The 17,680-nt window shown below is 42.0% G+C and overlaps 1 protein-coding gene across 3 annotated transcripts in view; it reads left to right on the forward strand.

Annotated features, from left to right (window-relative positions):
• The first annotated feature begins 519 nt into the window (after nt 1-519).
• LOC111574306 (musashi RNA binding protein 1b) overlaps nt 520-17,680 on the forward strand; it is a 30,477-nt gene continuing 13,316 nt past the window's right edge. For 2 of the 3 annotated variants that reach the window (XM_055008807.1, XM_055008806.1), the window contains exons 1-6: nt 520-547; nt 6,309-6,349; nt 6,820-6,901; nt 7,045-7,129; nt 13,807-13,848; nt 16,182-16,274. In XM_055008807.1, coding sequence (XP_054864782.1) covers nt 6,313-6,349; nt 6,820-6,901; nt 7,045-7,129; nt 13,807-13,848; nt 16,182-16,274 — 339 coding nt within the window. In that variant the 5' untranslated portion in view covers nt 520-547; nt 6,309-6,312. The remainder of the gene's footprint in view (nt 548-6,308; nt 6,350-6,819; nt 6,902-7,044; nt 7,130-13,806; nt 13,849-16,181; nt 16,275-17,680) is intronic. The other variant, XM_055008805.1, reaches the window with a different exon arrangement.

The following is a 17,680-nucleotide window of genomic DNA, read 5'->3' on the forward strand; positions in this document are numbered from 1 at the left end:
GACAGACGGAAGGATAAAGGTACGGTGATTGTCCAATCACTCCGCCGACGTTCCTTGGCAGAGTAAAAACTGCTTCTTTTTTTTCAAAATAAGGACATTTCTAAGTGATCCCAAACTTTTGAACGGTACTACAAAAGAAAATCGACATTGCTCTTTTGGATGATGTTTTCCAACAGGTTTATCTTCCTCCTTATGGTGAAGCGATCTCGGGCTTTTATTTCGAAAGGCTGCACCGGAACCCGTGTGTGTGTGGTCGCAGCGGACTTGACCCCGGGGCCGTGCTGCCGGTGGTGGGATGAGAGAGAGACAGCAGCGGGGACTGAGTGGAGGAGGAGTGGAGTCTGTCCCAGCCTGCATCTGGCCCGCTCCCCTCTCTGTCACCCCGGGCCCAAACCCGCCCAGCTCCCTCACTCGCTCTCCTCCTGTTTTCCCGCACCGGCTCGCCCGGACACACGCAGCTCTCAGCCACACGCACCGCCAGCTCACGGAATGGACACCGAAGGGAGCCAGAGCAGCTGTCCACCACGGACTCCCCTCACGACCCCTGGTAAGGAGAAAAAAAAAAAAAAAGAAAACTAACTTTGTTTTTTGAACTTTCTTTCCTTCACACAGCTCAGACACAGAGCTGCTATTCTCTGCTCTCACACACCTCCACTATGGAGGACTAAAAGTGCCAAAATTAAATAAATAAATACATCATTAAATAATTAATTAAATATGTCATTAATTAATTAAAATTGGAATTAAATATTTCATTAATTAATTAAAATTGGAATTAAATATTTCATTAATTAATTAAAATTGGAATGAAATACTTAAATGTGTTATTAAATAAATATATCATTAAATAATTAAATATGTCATTAATTAATTAAAATTGGCATTAAATATGTCATTAATTAATTAAAATTGGCATTAAATATGTCATTAATTAATTAAAATTGGAATTAAATACATAAATGTGTTATTAAATATGTCATTAATTTATTAAAATAACAATTATTTTAAGTAAAAAACATATTTCATTATTTCACTATTTAATTAATTATTTCATGGTCCTTGCGTTGCAGTGGATCATGAATTTATTTTATCTGTCAACCTCGCCCGTCAAAGTCGGTGGGCGGATCCTAACACCTGATTGGTTACCCTGCACATCAAGTCAAGGCAAATCGATTCCAGATAATGGATTGACGCAGAGCTTGTGAACACATTCCGATACACTGGGTGGCGCTATTCACCTCTACGTTGGTTTGGATACTCAATAAAACAAAACTTTATTAGCAACCGCTAAAGACTCGGTCCTCTTTCCCAAATGTTGATACATGCGGTGCAAGACAAATTTTCCTTTAGCATTTCCTTTAGCATCTACTCGGCGCGCCACGGCTCGTCTCGGTTTAGTTGTTTTTCCATTACATTGAGTACCACCTCATCGTGGGTTGAGTCGTCATAGCACGGTGGCCCGAAAGTCCCTTACCGTCATTTTTGTGCGACACAAACGCAATGCAACAATGTACATGGAGGCGATAGTACACCTGCTGCTCGGTCTGTGGCTTTCTGTCAGATTCAGAGTAACAGAAGAGTCGGAGAAAGCTGAGAGCGGCGAGTCGAAACACTCAGGAGACACACAGGAGAGTTTGGGAGGCGATACAGCAGTATCAAGCTGAAGACAAGAGGATATGAACGAGACGACATATAGGGTAAGCTAATGCTAGTTCGCTAGCTATCGTGTATCAGTCCTGTGAACGACCCTGTAATGGCTGCAGTTTGTCGCTATTAGGTATTAAAATATGTATGCTGTGTATGTGTTTCAGATGCTCTCTGATGAGACTTCATGGGATTTACCTGAAGCAGCAGCACATGAGCCTGCAGTGGCACAAGGTGTAGAGGAGGAGGGCAGAGATGTACAGGATGCACTGATGCACTACGTGTCATGCAAAGTTATTCTTCTTGTTATACTTCTGTTTTTCTGTCCCCGGACCGCTATTGTTTTCTTTAATGCAATTCTGACAATAAACTTTTGTAGATGTGTCTATGCTATTGTTTGTTTGTGAAGGTTAGCAAGATTAAATAAAAAATTAAACGCCAAAACATTAAAACAGCTGTTTTAAGAAAATTCCAGTTTGATAAATCAGTATTGCTTTGGTGTAATTCAGTCACCAGAATTATGAACCATAAAGGAGTTTGTGTTAAAACATGTTAAATCCCATTAAACACAAATACATTATTAGGGAATATAGAATTGTTTGGTTCAGACTGTTGACTCTTTTCCTACCAGTGTCTTAACAGACAAAATGAAAAGTTATGATGCAATCACATAAGTCACAAAATAGTTTATTAGTCAGCAGCAAAATCAAAACTATTTACAATGTGCAAAGTACAAACTGTGGTGGGCCTCTCCTACAGTGGAGGGCTAAAAGTAAAACTATATACAACTACAGGTGCTGGTCATATAATTAGAATATCATGAAAAAAGTTGTTCATTATTTCAGTAATTCCATTCAAAAAGTGAAACTTGTATATTATACTCATTCATTACACAGAGACTGATATATTTCAAATGTTTATTTCTCTTAACTTTGATGATTATACCTGAATACTAACAAAAATCTCAAATTTGGTATCTCTGAAAATTAGAATATTGTAGAAAGGTTCAATATTGAAGACACCTCTAATCAGCTAATTAACTCAAAACACCTGCAAAGGCCTTTAAATGGTCTCTCAGCCTAGTTCTGTAGGCTACACAATCATGGGGAAGACTACTGACCTGACAGTTGTCCAAAAGACAAGCTTTTTCGTGATATTCTAATTATATGACCAGCACTTGTAAATCTCAAGTCTATGGGAGGTGGACTCGCTCACACTCGCCGGCTGCCCACTGCCTACCCAGCTACCCCAGCTGCCCCAGCACACCCAGGAATGACTGGTTGAAGGCAGTATTCTGGGCCAGCTTCATTCTCTCTTGCCTCGCTGAGGAGCAACCAGATGTTCTCATCATGCTGGGCATGACTCCACTCCTCCTCAGCCTGCATCTCCACAAGTACGCTAGGAAGGTCCAATTTTCTGTGGCCCCCTTTCCTCTTGCCTAGACCAAAGACAGAAAAGTGATCAGAGTCAGCTTTAATGGCCAAGTAAGTACACAATATACACAGAATTTGGTTTCGGCTGTTGGTGTCATCCTAGGAATATGGAAGAGAATAATAAAAAATAAACAATAGAAAGAGGAACAGGGAGGAAAAAGAAATAGTAAAAATAGAACACAATATAAACAGAAATGTACAGCTAGACTGGAATGTATGAACACATTAGCAAAATGGTAATTGCTATAAACACAGTAGTGGCGATTTTTGTGTACAGGGCACTGTAGTCCAAATGTCCAGGGTGAGTGGGGTCTCTGATGATGTTTTCTGCAGTCCGTACTATGGGCTGTAGTCTGTTTCTGTCCTGCTGTGTGGTTGATCCAGAGGTGCACAGGACAGATTGTATGACTGCAGTGTAGAACTGGATCAACAGCTCATGTGGCAGGCCATGTCTCCTCAGCTGTCGTAGGAAATACATCCTCTGCTGAGCCTTTTTCAGGAGGTCCTGAGAGATTGTAGTCCCCAGGAGCTGGAAGGACTCCACAGCTATGATGTGATGTGTTTAGCCACCCGTCCATCCATTTTCATTCATGATCAATGTCTTTTGATACTTTAATAAACTTCTGGCACTCTTCGCTTTAACCAAAGCACAAGCAGTAACTGCTCCACCACAAACAAAAACGACGTGGTGTGAACTTCATTTCATCCTGTGCACATTTTGGAGTTGCTAAGAAGAGCTGTGTTTTCTCATTTTTATGTATATTTTCATTCAGTTTCACAGCTACCTAGTGACTATAAGAAGAATGGTTGCAATACTACACCGCACCAGAACGTAAATTAATTAGAGTGACTTACTTGTTAAATCAATAGAAAATAAATGCAGCTGCATGTGTTCTGTTTATGTGTCACTGTAGCTACATGTAGCTTTCATCAGGCGTTCCTGAGCTGGCTGCTGCACAGTTTGCATTTACACCTGCCTCAATTCTTGGTCATTGGTCTCGTTGTTCTGATCATGCTTGCAGGCATTTACACCTGTAGTAATAATAATACGAAAATCAACCATGCTCTCTGTTTACCGTGTCTTACCGGTGATAAGACGGTGCTGTTGACAGGGTCGGTGTCGAAGCTGGTGCTGGAGAGGAGCTGCTGCTGGTGGTGGAGAGGAGACAGGGCAGCCGGGGGCTCCGCGACGGAGGTGGAGTAGGCTTCGCATGTGGAAAGGGATTCTTGAACAGAAATAAACACTCACTCTAAGTACAAGAAAAACACGGCATGCTGACTGAAGTATTAGCTTCTGAGAGCTAAACGTTAGAAACCAGCAGCACGAAATACAAGCAGAGCACGGAGTTAGCGCCGATGGCTAACTAGCTATCTTATTGTCTGCTCCAGGAGACAACGACGTTACTTTCTAAAAATACTTGTTTGCTTAAAAGAAGCTTGCCACCAATGGAATAAATGATGTATAAGTTTCTTGAAGTCACAAAACACTCACCGTTCTCGAACGTCTCCAACAATGCAGCGGCTGAGTCTCCCTCCTGTTGCTGGCGGTGCGGTGCCAGTAAATAGCTTCCATTAAACCTCTTCCAACACCTCCTGGTTGACCCACGCCGGCCGTTGTGGTCCTTGGTGGACCGATAGTCATTTTTGAGCTTTTTCAGCTTCTCCCTACACTGCTTCTGTCCTCTTTATATACAGTCTACTGTATATGTGAGCGGCCATCCGCTCAGAGACCTCCTGATAAACTTTCTCCGTCCAGCTCTCTCTGTATTCTTTGGTCCGCCACCAAAGACAAAGTCTCGACCTCTTCATTCACCCACGGTACAGGTCTGGCTGTCACATTAAAATTATGAAGAACAGAGAGTTTCGTGAAGAGCAATGCACACCGTCGCTGTTTACAGTCATTTTTTTAATGCAGGATTTTGTTTTCGTGCTGAAGTTGCTCTGTGTCGTCACTCCCTGTCCAATCAGTGGCCTGCACTATGTAAACGCCCACATTATCGGCTCATCTCAGCTCGCTGGGAACCTCAGCCGAGAAGGTGCTGAAAATTAGTCCGTATGGAAACGCTCGCTAACAAAGATGAGACGAGCCGTACCGTGCCGAGTAGATGCTTGTGGAATCGCGGCTAAACAAAGACGAGCGGAGCCGTGCCGCGCCGAGTAGGTCCTAAAGGAAAAGCGCTCGACACTCCGAGCATCGCTGCAATTTGACAGGCTGGTAATCCACAAAGAACGTGATGTTCCAGAACTTCCCTCGGTATGCCAAACGCCCTGGTCCCTGTGTGTGCTCCTGTTGCACCCTGGTACCAGAAAACCGGCGGAGTACTTCCTCTAAATTTGCAGTCACTCTACGGTCAACATCTTGGTCGGAAAGTGCGGAAATAACTTCAACAACGTCAATAAATTCCTCTGCTTTACACGCTACATGCTCGCGGTAAGCAGGTCCTGCTTCCACATACTCTGCAAGGTCTAAAATATCTCTCACCAACTCTCTAGAAAGTTCACAAGCGACTCTCCCTCTACACAGCCTCCATGTTTAGAAAGACTTCTACTTCGGTTTCAAGGCAGACAAAAGCAGTGGATTAGACTAGATTCACGTTAGTCCCGCCCACGGACTTTGACGGGCGAGGTTGACAGATAAAATTAATTCATGATCCACTGCAACACAAGGACCATGAAATAATTAATTAAATCGTGAAATAATGAAATATGTTTTTTACTTAAAATAATTGTTATTTTAATAAATTAATGACATATTTAATAACACATTTATGTATTTAATTCCAATTTTAATTAATTAATGACATATTTAATTCCAATTTTAACTAATTAATGACATATTTAATTATTTAATGATATATTTATTTAATAACACATTTAAGTATTTAATTCCAATTTTAATTAATTAATGACATATTTAATTCCAATTTTAATTAATTAATGAAATATTTAATTCCAATTTTAATTAATTAATGACATATTTAATTAATTATTTAATGATGTATTTATTTATTTAATTTTGGCACTTTTAGTCCTCCATACTCCACACACTCACAGGCTGCATGCAAAAATCACTGATGATTCTCTCTGAAAACCCCTTCTATGTGCAGATCACTCTTTCAAAAACTCAGTAGCAACTTTGCCATTACTGGTAACCCCATTAACACGGAGCTCAGTGAATCCTCCTTTGATGGCTGTGCAAACAGAAAAACATTTTCTCTCTTTTTTCCACAGCAAAATGTTCATAGGTGGACTCAGCTGGCAAACAACACAAGGTAAATCTTTTTCCACCTCTCGCTCTCCCCCCTCTCTCTCTCTTTCTAAAATGCCACCATGTCTTTAAAAATCCTGGCATGGATTAGATTGAGTCAATTTGAAAAGCCGTATTTCTTAATATTTCTGTTTGCATGCATTAAAGCTGTTTGTTTTTTGAATTTTGCATATGCTCCAGAGTGAATGCCCCCATTCAGAAGAGCATAGAAAAAATTCTCCAAAGCTCATTAGAAAGGGTGAATCTGGAGTGATTACAGTTGGAATTATTGTGAGACTTAACGTGTCTTGAGTTCTGATGGCAGCTCATGTTATGTTCAACACGTTTAATGAAAAACTGTGTGAACTTTGGTGCGGGAAATCTCAGCAGAGCGACTCTGTAGCCTCGCTGACTTCTTATCAAAAAGTTGTCATTACTCGTTAACCTCTAGTCTCATCTGCGAATCCTCTTTTCTGCCTTGTTTTGCTTCCCCAGAGGGTCTGAAGGAGTACTTCTGCAAGTACGGCGAGGTGAAGGAGTGTATGGTGATGCGAGATCCGGTTACTAAGCGCTCGAGGTGAGGGAGCTGTGAGCCTGGCTTCTCTGCCGGAGCTGAAAGTTTATCTGACCTCCGTGATTCCTCGCTGCTCATAATGTATCATTACATGTCAACATCAGTTCCTGTGTCATTAATACCTCCTCCCCACCTCGTGTCTGCAGAGGGTTCGGATTCGTCACCTTTGTCGATCAGGCCGGCGTGGATAAAGTTTTGGCCCAAACCAGGCACGAGTTGGACTCAAAAACAGTGAGTTCTCTGTATTTACTTCCCACCACCGGCTAATCCCGTTGCTCAGTGTTTGATTAGTGGATTTTCCAATAATCCGCCAGAGAGGTGTAACATTGCTACATTTCGGTGTGTTTACTGAGGTTCCACTATGCTGATGTTTTCCTCAAACCATGTCTGTGTCGGCTGCCACACCTCAGATGTGAGCATGATCCAGTCATTAGTGGACAGAGGAGACACACGGGAGAAAGTGCTTCTCTCTTCTGTCTTCAGCCAAACAGGCAAGAAAATGTCGCCCAGTGTCAATTTCCATAGAAACAAGGGGGGGGACTGGACAGGGTTGCATTCACTGCCAATCTTTGATTTGGCCTTTCGGAAGAGTGAACCAAGACTTTCTTTCTCTTTTTTTTTCTTTCCCATCCCCAAGGGGTCGAATTGACCCCAAAAAGAAGTTCCTCAATGGAAACGCAACCTGAAACCATCAAGGTGCGAAAGCAGCAACAATCAGACTCCTGTGAGCGTCCTCGGAATCTCACGGAGAATAAAACTGTGAAATGATGAAGTCACATTCAGGCCCCCCCCCCCCCCTTTCACCTGTGTGAATTCCAACTTAAAATGTATTAATCGCCTGTGTCCCCGAGTGGGTGTGATTGTGTGTGTGTCTTTTTGTCAGTAATGAATGTGGGCCTGGTCTGGGAACAATGTGGCCCGTTGGTCGCCATAGGGACCACTGCCCCCGCCTCGCTCCTTGGTGGGAGTGGTGATGGCTGCGGGTTAGCGACTGTATTGAAATGAGGGGAGGCTATTTCTTGGTTCCCCTTTTGTGCTCTGAGTGATGCACCTTCTCCAGTCTTAGGGAGATAAGTAGCGAAGAAGGAAATGGAGAAGAGAAAAAAAAACCTGCTTGTTTTTGGTTGAAGAAAGTTGGAAGGAAATGAGGAAAATTTCCATTTAGCCCGAGTCCAAAATTAGCGGGAGTGGAAGTTGTTTGATGGAGAAGTTGAGCTGAATTTAGTTTCTTTTTCTGAGGTTTCCCATGTGCCCTACTGCTGTAGTGTCACTTGCAGGCACGACAGCTATGACAAGTAGCGCCATCATGGTTGGACGCCACCAACTCACCATGGGGTTTGTTTCCATAGAGACCCCCCCCACCACCACCACCACCACCACCACAGCCCCCCTTTTCCTCGCACAGTTGAAGAATGGCTGTTGTCACAAAAGAAAAAAAGAAAAAAGATAACAATGCACATCGTTTACCATCATTTCTTGGGATACCAGAAATCAAGACGACGTAAACAGTCACAGAGAGCTGAGGCTGTGACTCACGTTGCTTCTCCGGAAAAGAAACTTACTGAGTTTACTCGTCGCGCACTTTGCAGATGATGATTCCCTCTTTTTAATTTGGGTTTTCCCCTCAGTTTGGGCCTGCGTTTCCTCCTCGAGGGCTCGCGGGCCCCTTGTGGCTGCCACTTTGGGCGTGTCGGTGGCGTTTTTTTGGTGGTGGGGGCCTTCAGCCGAGTGTGTGTTCGGCATGGAGAGGGCTCAGTGATCAGCCACAGGGGTTGGATGGTGAGTAGAGTGGGCCTTTTAGGACTGCTCCCCCTGCCCCCCTACCCCCTCTTTCCCTCATGCAGACAGGTTATCCTGTTAGAGAGGGGAGAGAAAAAGTTCTCCAGCGGCAACAGAAAGAATGTGCCATGCTGTGACCGACTGAACCGCTCCGGCTCTGGAATTAACAGAGCTTTGCACAGCCGTGAGGCTAAAGAGCAAATACAGTGCTGCGGAGGAATTTATTGGTACTTATTGTGTTGAAGGACAGATGCGGTCCGGTTTTGACCGGCGTAGGAAGGCAGGTTTTACTGTGATTTACGTCGCTGCTGCTCAGCCAGTTGCCCCTCTGGGTGCCCTCCTAGCGTCCTGCTATCTGTAAAGTTAGTGACGGCCGACGCAAACTGCACCTTTGTGGGACAAAGTTTCCATTCAACTGCTGGTCCAAGGAAGGTGCACAGTGGAGAGTTTTACAACAGTCACACAGCTCTTTAGTGAGCGGCATCAGGCGTATTTGTGACCCCCTCGGCCTTTTCCATGCTGACCTTAGTGGAAAGAAAGAAAGAAAGAAAGAAAGAAAGAAAGAAAGAAAGAAAGAAGGGGTGAGGGGCAGGATAACCCCATTTGTGATTACTATGGCTCTCCTAACTAATAGGATTGGAGTCAACAAGCTTCAGTTGTTCCTCAGAGATGACGAGCGCTGCCCAATCGGCATGTTGCGTCAAGTGTGGTCCCGGCTCAGGCTGTGACAGGCAGCACGCTCAGCCAACTGTTGCATAGCTGGGATGGAGCTGGTCATAAGGGATTGCCCTGATTTCCTAAACCTCTCTTGGAATTACGTTCATCTTCTGCCCCGTTACCTTGCTGTGGGCGTGGAGAGGTTTGGCCTCTGAGGCCTTAAAGCAATTTAACAAGTCTTTAAATAGGAGAAAGTGTTTATCGCACATAAGGATACTCTGCTAGGAATGGTGATGTGTGTCTGATGTGTTTTCCTTTTCACAAAAAGTTCAATAATGTCAGGAAAAATGCTCCAAATTAAAGCTGCCACTTCTCACTCACTTTAAAGCTGCACAAGGCAGAAAGGCCCAACAACAAAAAAAGCAAAAAAACGCCACAATTTGAAAAAACCTAAGCCCCTCCAACTACCCTAACACCAAGTTGAAAACAATGGTAGTCAACTTTCATTCATAGCTTCATCCAGAATTTAAACCCCATTCTTCTCTACCGTTGCTGTTTAAACTACCTCATCTGATTGGCGAAAAGCCCTGTGATTGGCTGAAATCTCCCTTTATGATGTAGAATTAAAAAAAAAAAAACTTTAACCACAATTCTGATTTCCTCTCAGACCAATTGAATTACAAAATGCTGAAAGGTTAGTGTGGGATTTTTGCCCGACGATGCCAATAAAAACCTGCCTACTCCGGCTTTAACTGCTGAACACACAAAGCCTCCTGCTGCACAGAAACCCTGGTGGCACTAGAGGTTTCAGTATTGGCTCACGATTGACTGCCAAACCAATTCTAATGTCACAAATCATGCTTATGTGCAAACTCATATTTTCGGTAGGTACAAAGAAACATTCCCCTCTTCAGCAGATGAACGTGAAAACAGCCTTCTGGTGTCAAACTCTGCACAAAGACGACCAAACATCCAAGTCAAGTGGCAATCAGCAAGAGGAGACTTTCAAACATATCTCCAGATTTTTCTCTGATCAACATTTTTTCCCACAAAAAAACCCCAAAACAAGCCACGTTTCACTGCTGTGGCCACTTTATCTGTTTAATGTCCTCAATTTGCTCCCCTGCGGATGTGCTGTGTGCTGCCATGTGTTTGATTTTGTTTGTTTGTGTGTGTGTGTGTCTGTTTGTTTTTGAATGTGCACAGGAGTTGTTGGACATCAGGAGGGTTGGTGACCGGAGGTGACTATCAGAGTAGTCTAGCCACCATAGAAACTAAACAGTAGACTCTGCATCTGATCCTCCAGTCTTAGCATATAGTCTTCTCACTCTGCTCTCTAGAACAGAAGTAAAAGAACGAGAAAAAAAAGAAAAAAGAAACTTGCGGTGACTCTCTACGCTGTTACCCTGACTCTGGTAAACGCATGTGGTTTACCATAGAGGCTCTAGCTCTCTACTGTAGTTCAACTCTACCCTCTCATGGTTACAGACTAATCATAGCGCTGTACTGTCTCACCATCTGTTAGTGTAACAGCAGTACAGTGTGGCGTAGTCTAGTTGTTCTCTAGCTCTATTAGACCAGTATAGACTAATATAGAGGTCTCAAATTCCAATTTTTACAGCCTGTCTGTGATTGCATCCTCATAGAATGGCGTGGTTCTCTCTCCAATCTTTTTTTTTTTTTTTTTTTTTTTTTTTTTTTTTTTTTTCTCTCTCCAATCTTAACCTTGGTGACGCTCAGTGGGCTCGTCCACATCTTTGTTTTATTTTGTAGTTCTATTGTTACGATTAACACCAAAATGCTGCTAAAAAACACAAGTCAACAGAAGTCTTGTCCCTTTTTTGCCGAGAGCAAATATAAGGAGCGGCAGGGCAGAGGAAGATCCGGATCACCTGAGCTGAGAAAGAACGACAGAAACAAACAAACACAAACAAACAAAATGGGGGCGGGTCTGCCTTCGGGTGCGGTGTGATTGACGGCTCCTCTCTTCTTCTTCTCCTTCTTCTTTCTCTCACTCTCCCTCTGACACACTTGTCCTCCATCTCCGGCTCTCCTCGCCGAGGTGAAGGCGTGTTTGTGATTGTGGTGCCTGTGTGAGATTCCAGGAGATCACATGTCACACGGTGGTGACGAGAGAGGCAGGGGTTCGCTGGACATTCCCAGGCATTCCACCTGAGCACAGCTGTGGACACGCACACAGACACACACACACACACACACACGCACACACACACACTGACATGTCAAAGGTGCATTCATCTACTGGAATATAAACACAAGCAAGTACACATAAAAAAAACCATGAAGTAAAAATACACTCACATACACCCTGTGCAGTACAAACACACACACTGATAGTGTGTGACTCAATAATGTAGAGCAGGGACTCACTTAGAGTTGACTTCCTAAAAAATTTTTTTTTTAATTATCTAGGTTTATATTCCAATTTCTGCTGACAGGAAGAGTTGATTGAAGAAGAGAATTAATTGATCTTACACACACATTAGCGTTCAAAAGTTTGGGGTCACCCAGACAATTTCATGTTTTCCATGAAAACTCACACTTTTATTCATGTTCTAACATAACTGCACAAGGGTTTTCTAATCATCAATTAGCCTTTCAACACCATTAGCTAACACAATGTAGCATTAGAACACAGGAGTGATGGTTGCTGGAAATGTTCCTCTGTACCCCTATGGAGATATTCCATTAAAAATTTCCAGCTAGAATAGTTATTTACCACATTAACAATGTCTACACTGTATTTCTGATTCATTTAATGTTTTCTTCATTGAAAAAAAAATGCTTTTCTTTCAAAAATAAGGACATTTCTAAGTGACCCCAAACTTTTGAACGGTAGTGCATAACCTAACATAAACTAAATACCTTTTTTTTAAGTCTTGGGGTCAAATAACTGAGAATACATCAGCTTTGGTGTTAGAGAATTTACAAGTGCATTAAAACAAGCTGTACATTTCGTACCCTCAGTAATGAAGGCAATAATCTAAAAAACAAGACTAATCAGTCATTTTCATCTATTCAGGCATGTATTTGTTACACAAATTCAGAGTGAAAATCACAAATATAAAGTAGAATCTGGGGGCTGCACAGTGGTGTAGTGGTTAGCACTTTGGCCTTGCAGCGAGAAGATCCCTGGTTCGCGTCCCGGCTTTCCCGGGATCTTTCTGCATGGAGATTGCATGTTCTCCCTGTGCATGCGTGGGTTTTCTCCGGGTACTCCGGCTTCCTCCCACAGTCCAAAAATATGCTGAGGTTGATTGATTATTCTAAATTGCCCGTAGGTGTGAATGTGAGAGTGCTTGTTTGTCTTTGTATGTGGCCCTGCGACAGACTGGTGACCTGTCTAGGGTGTCCCCTGCCTTCACCTGAGTCAGCTGGGATAGACTCCAGCACCCCCCCCCGCGACCCTAGTGAGGATTAAGCGGTGTATAGATAATGGATGGATGGATGGATAAAGTAGAATCTGTTGTTTTGAGATGAAATTCAGTTTGGTTTATAGTGTAAAATCTCATGAGACTAATTTGGATTAAGGATCAATTGATTATCCCCAGCTTATTCAGCTTTTTAAAAAATTGTTATTATTAGTCTCATCAGTACCAACTCCCAATAAAATAGATTAATTCAAAAATGTGCTACTTTGGCTCTGATGTTATTACACCGTATAAGTAACACACTGAAGGAGAAATGCTGAAAAGTTATTTAAAAAAAGTTAATCTTATGTAAAACACAAATAAACATCGACATTTCAATGAAGTTTTGCATTGGAGTTTGTTTTATTCAAAATTTTGACATCCAAATCTAATTTTTTTGCTCTAAATGTTCATTGGTTCCAAATATCAATTAGCGATTTTCGTGATTACTACCATTCTTTATCAGCCTTGAAACAAAACATCAGTCACTCCCTAATTTGGATACATGCATCTCCACTATGCTGCATATCTTCAAAATTTTACTGAATTAAAATTTTATCAAGCAGCTACACAAAACCTTGGATAACTTGAAAGTTTTTAGCTGTCTGTTACAGACGCAATATTAACATTATTAATGATAAATCGGCAGAATGTTCAGACTCCAGTAGGTTTGTTCTACAGCAACCAAGCATTGATATTAAAGTGTGTTGGTTTGAGGACACACTGACTGTACATGTGAAGTCTGCTTCACCGAGAGTTTCCTGCACAGACATAAAGGGTGCCAGTCTGTCTTTAAACACGACGTACAAGAATGACAGACCTTAAAAAACAGGTGTGTTTGACATCACGGCTTTGATTTAGGAGCGATGAATCCCTGTGCTAGGTCAGGAGGTGAACATGGATGTATTACAGCTTCAGTGCTGAGTTGTTAAAAAGGTTGTGATATCAGAAGACATCAAGGCAAGGCGACAGGTTGCTGGTCCGTCTGTATGGCAGCACATCACTAACCGGACCTCCGTTTCTCTCTATCTTCTCTTTTAGATCGATCCAAAGGTGGCATTCCCTCGCAGAGCTCAGCCCAAGGTGAGTCCAAGCGTCTCCTGGTGTTGTGTGTTGTTCACGGCAGGTTGGAGCGTGTTGAATGTTTCGGGGTCTTATCTGGGTTAATAGTCTGATGAACACGAGCACCGCTGATGGTTATTTGAGTGCACGTTAACAAAAAGTGTAACAGCGTTTAAGACTTGCTGCATTTTTTTTTTGCGCACATAAACATCTGTATTGTATTTCAAGGGCAATGTGCTCCGTCCTGATCGTGGCCACTTTGTCTTTTCCTTTAACACACTGAGAGACAGAAAGAGGGAAACAGCAGGAAGGAATACTCTAGTGAGCTTAAGGGGAGCCGTGTGTAGACTTTTAATATTTGTCATGACAAATGTGTCCTGCTTTCACATTAGCTGCTGTTTCTTGCTTTGGGATTGTGGTAAGTTTACACAGAATAAGTTAGCAAGACAAATTTTGTCACATTTTAGTTTTTCCAAATTTTCACATCACTGTAGTTTTCCAGAGTTACTTTGACTAACTTGTGCAGAGTACTGATTGAATGATTAGTTCATTATTTAGTTAGTTTGCCTGTTTTTTTATAGCTGAAATGATTAATGGGTAACTTGTCAACCGTTAAACTAAATGGTAACAGAAAAACAACAAATTTAAAGATGCCATCATGGGCTTTGGGAAGCATTTTTTGACTTTTTTACCCATTTTCTGTCATTTTAGAGTTAAACAAGAAATAGGATTAATTGATAAAGTATGCAGCAGATTAATATTCAATGAAGAAAATCTTTAATTGAAGCTCTGCTATTTTAAAACTTGTTTCAGTTTATTGTTTTAAACAAACCCCCCCCCATTATTTACCGGTTCCAGAACTTGAATATTTGTCGCTTTTTCTTTATGGTGGTGAACTAAGTGTGTTCCGGACTGTTGGATCAGAAAGCAATTTGTATTGTAAACAATTACACTGTCCATATGTCTAAATTGGTGGACTATTTGTAGCGTTGCTGTAACGTAATACAAGTCAGGCACAACTCCATGGACGACCTGCATCTATTTGTATCTGTTTATCTCGCTGAATGCTCAGAAAAATAATTACCCACTGACTGACCGCTAACAACACGACACCATCACTTTGTTCTCTGACTTCAAACTTACAGTCAGCGGTGAAAACTATGCTGTGATGTAAAGGAAGTGAAAACCCCAAATAACCACAGGTGTCAAACGTTTGGCTTTATGTCCAGTGCAGGAAATAGTGCTTTTGATAAGAAGATTTTGTGATCTGTAAGTCAGCAAATACCACACAGGAATCAGAAGCACAAACTTGTGGAGCCTGTCGCAGTACTTTTTTGTTTTTATCTGGTCAAAATTGTTATTTTTCAGTATTGTTGGAGCAATAGTACCTTAAATTATCTATTTTATGACTTTTCTATTACACATGTTGAACTGCTGGGTCCATGTTTGGTCTGAAAGAAGTTGGGTTTCCTGCTATTTCCCAACTCAGTTAGGCTTTAACATGAGGATACAATCTACTGTAGTAATATTTTAGAGTGTTTTTAGGGCCTTTAAAGAGATAACTAACATTGTGTATTGCCACTGGAAGCTGTAATTTTATTTCTGATGTGTTACTGAGTACCACAAATTCAGCAACACCTGCCACTGAATGTGTTTCAAAATAATAAATATACACAAAAAAGTTGGCATCACTTAGAAATGTCCTTATTTTTTTGTTATTTAAGATAATGTTATTTAAGATAACATTAAATTAATCAGTCTAGACATCGTTAACATGGTAAATGACTATTCTAGCTGGAAATTTTTAATGGAATATCTCCATAGTGGTACAGAGGAACATCTCCAGCAACCATCACTCCTGTGTTCTAATGCTACATTGTGTTAGCTAATGGTGTTGAAAGGCTAATTGATGATTAGAAAACCCTTGTGCAATTATGTTAGCACATGAATAAAAGTGTGAGTTTTCATGGAAAACATGAAATTGTCTGGGTGACCCCAAACTTTTGGATGGTGGGGTATGTATCCAATTTTCAGTACATGATTAATGTGGCAAAAAGAACTCACAATATAATCGCAATATCCATATCTATGATAAATTTCTAACTTTGTTTAGTGTGTTTGTGTCTTTTTTGACGTATGAATGACTCTCAAAATAGTGGAGGGTGGCTGATATTCATAACTGTATCACTGATTAATTACGGTATTATCTTATGATATGTATTATTAACATGATATCAATATTTAATTTTTTAATGTCATGGTTATCAAGAATACTGGTGTTTCACAGTCCCCAAACTGTAGCATGTGTTTCTGTTTGAACTGGCTCATCAGTGTCTGTTCTGTTCTTCTTCCAGCTGGTGACTCGAACCAAGAAGATCTTTGTTGGAGGCCTGTCAGTGAACACAACCATCGAGGACGTCAAGCAGTACTTTGACCAGTTTGGGAAGGTGGGTGACGTTCAACAGAGTGTTAAAGTTGCTGTCAGATTTATTGTGACAAAAAAAGGAGTGACTTTGAATCGAAATAAAGGCCACTCTGTGGATCATAAAGGACTCGCATGAGGTTATCGCAGCAACACCAGCTCTGCCGATTCTGATTCACCAGAAATTTCTCGGAGAAAAACTTCACTTTGAGTCAAGCAGCGAGCGCCTGGAAGTGAAGGAGTTACTGCGACGAAGGAGGAGGAGGGCGAGAAAGGAGGGAGAGAAAAGGCTCGGAGGAGAGTCGGGAAAAATAACGAGGCAGAGAAGAGAGGCTCCGGGAGCAGCAGGCGAAGTTAGAGAGGAGGGGGACTGGAAGAGGGAGCCGAGGGGGAGGAGGAGGGGGAGAAAAGTTTTGTAGTGAGTGTGTGGTGATGGTGAGGAAGGAGGAGGGATTATCAGAATCTGAATTAATCTGATGTAACAGCTGCTCCTACCCACAACCTCCCCCCCGGCCCGTTACCGTGGTGACCTGGCTTGCCCATTGTCCCCAAGTAATTCTGTGGGTAAGGGGTTTTGTTCTGAAGGAGGAGGGATGAGGTGGTGCTCGGGGTGTTAGCATGAGTGTGCTGGGTGGGGGTCAAACTCAGGAGTTTAGGAATAGTAAATACAAGTTGACAAATTCGCAAAAGCTTCTAAACTTATCGCTCGTCCTTCGGTTTCTTGGATGCGTTTTTTTCAACAATTTTTCTACTTTTCCCAAGTTTCTTATATATATATATATGTATTTCTAAGAGTGTGAAAGGCAGGGGCAGAGAATAGACGATGGGCTGACAAAGGCACCGACAAGGGAGGGAGGGTCTTACTGAGAGAGGTTTGTGGAGGCGTAGGAGAGGGAACTGGGGCAAAGATGGGGTGTGTGTGAGTGTTGAAGGGGGGTAGTTACGACGGCCATTATGCCTCTATACAAAGCTAGACAAATATTTTGTTAGTTTGTTCTGAACTTATCTGCATATTAGACGTTTACTGAGTTGTCAGCTCTCCTGAATGTGAAAATTATCAGCACTATTATGGGACATTTAAGTGTTTTAACTCACTTTTTTGTGGATTTTGTGCAAAACGTGGCAAAAAGAAAGAAACACATGTGGCAAACTTTTTTTTTCCTGACAAATTCCAAATGGACAATCTACACCTCACGCCCTTGAAACTTTTCAAAGTCAAAGATGCAAAGGCTCAGCTTTAGCCGCCACATTTCCGACTGCGTGGCACTTTTATTTTCGGTGCCAAAAGGCTTGGCCTCCAGTTTCTCCGCGCTCCCTCCTCAATCATAACGCCTAGATGAATTTTTGCCGAGAGAGATATCGAGGGATGGACGGTGAAATGTAGGCTCCAGCCATCCATGGAAGTTCCTGATTAGACTGCCTCACTGGACC

This window comes from Amphiprion ocellaris, unplaced genomic scaffold (genome assembly GCF_022539595.1).
Source record: "Amphiprion ocellaris isolate individual 3 ecotype Okinawa unplaced genomic scaffold, ASM2253959v1 Aocel_unscaffolded227, whole genome shotgun sequence".
Taxonomy (NCBI): domain Eukaryota; kingdom Metazoa; phylum Chordata; class Actinopteri; family Pomacentridae; genus Amphiprion; species Amphiprion ocellaris.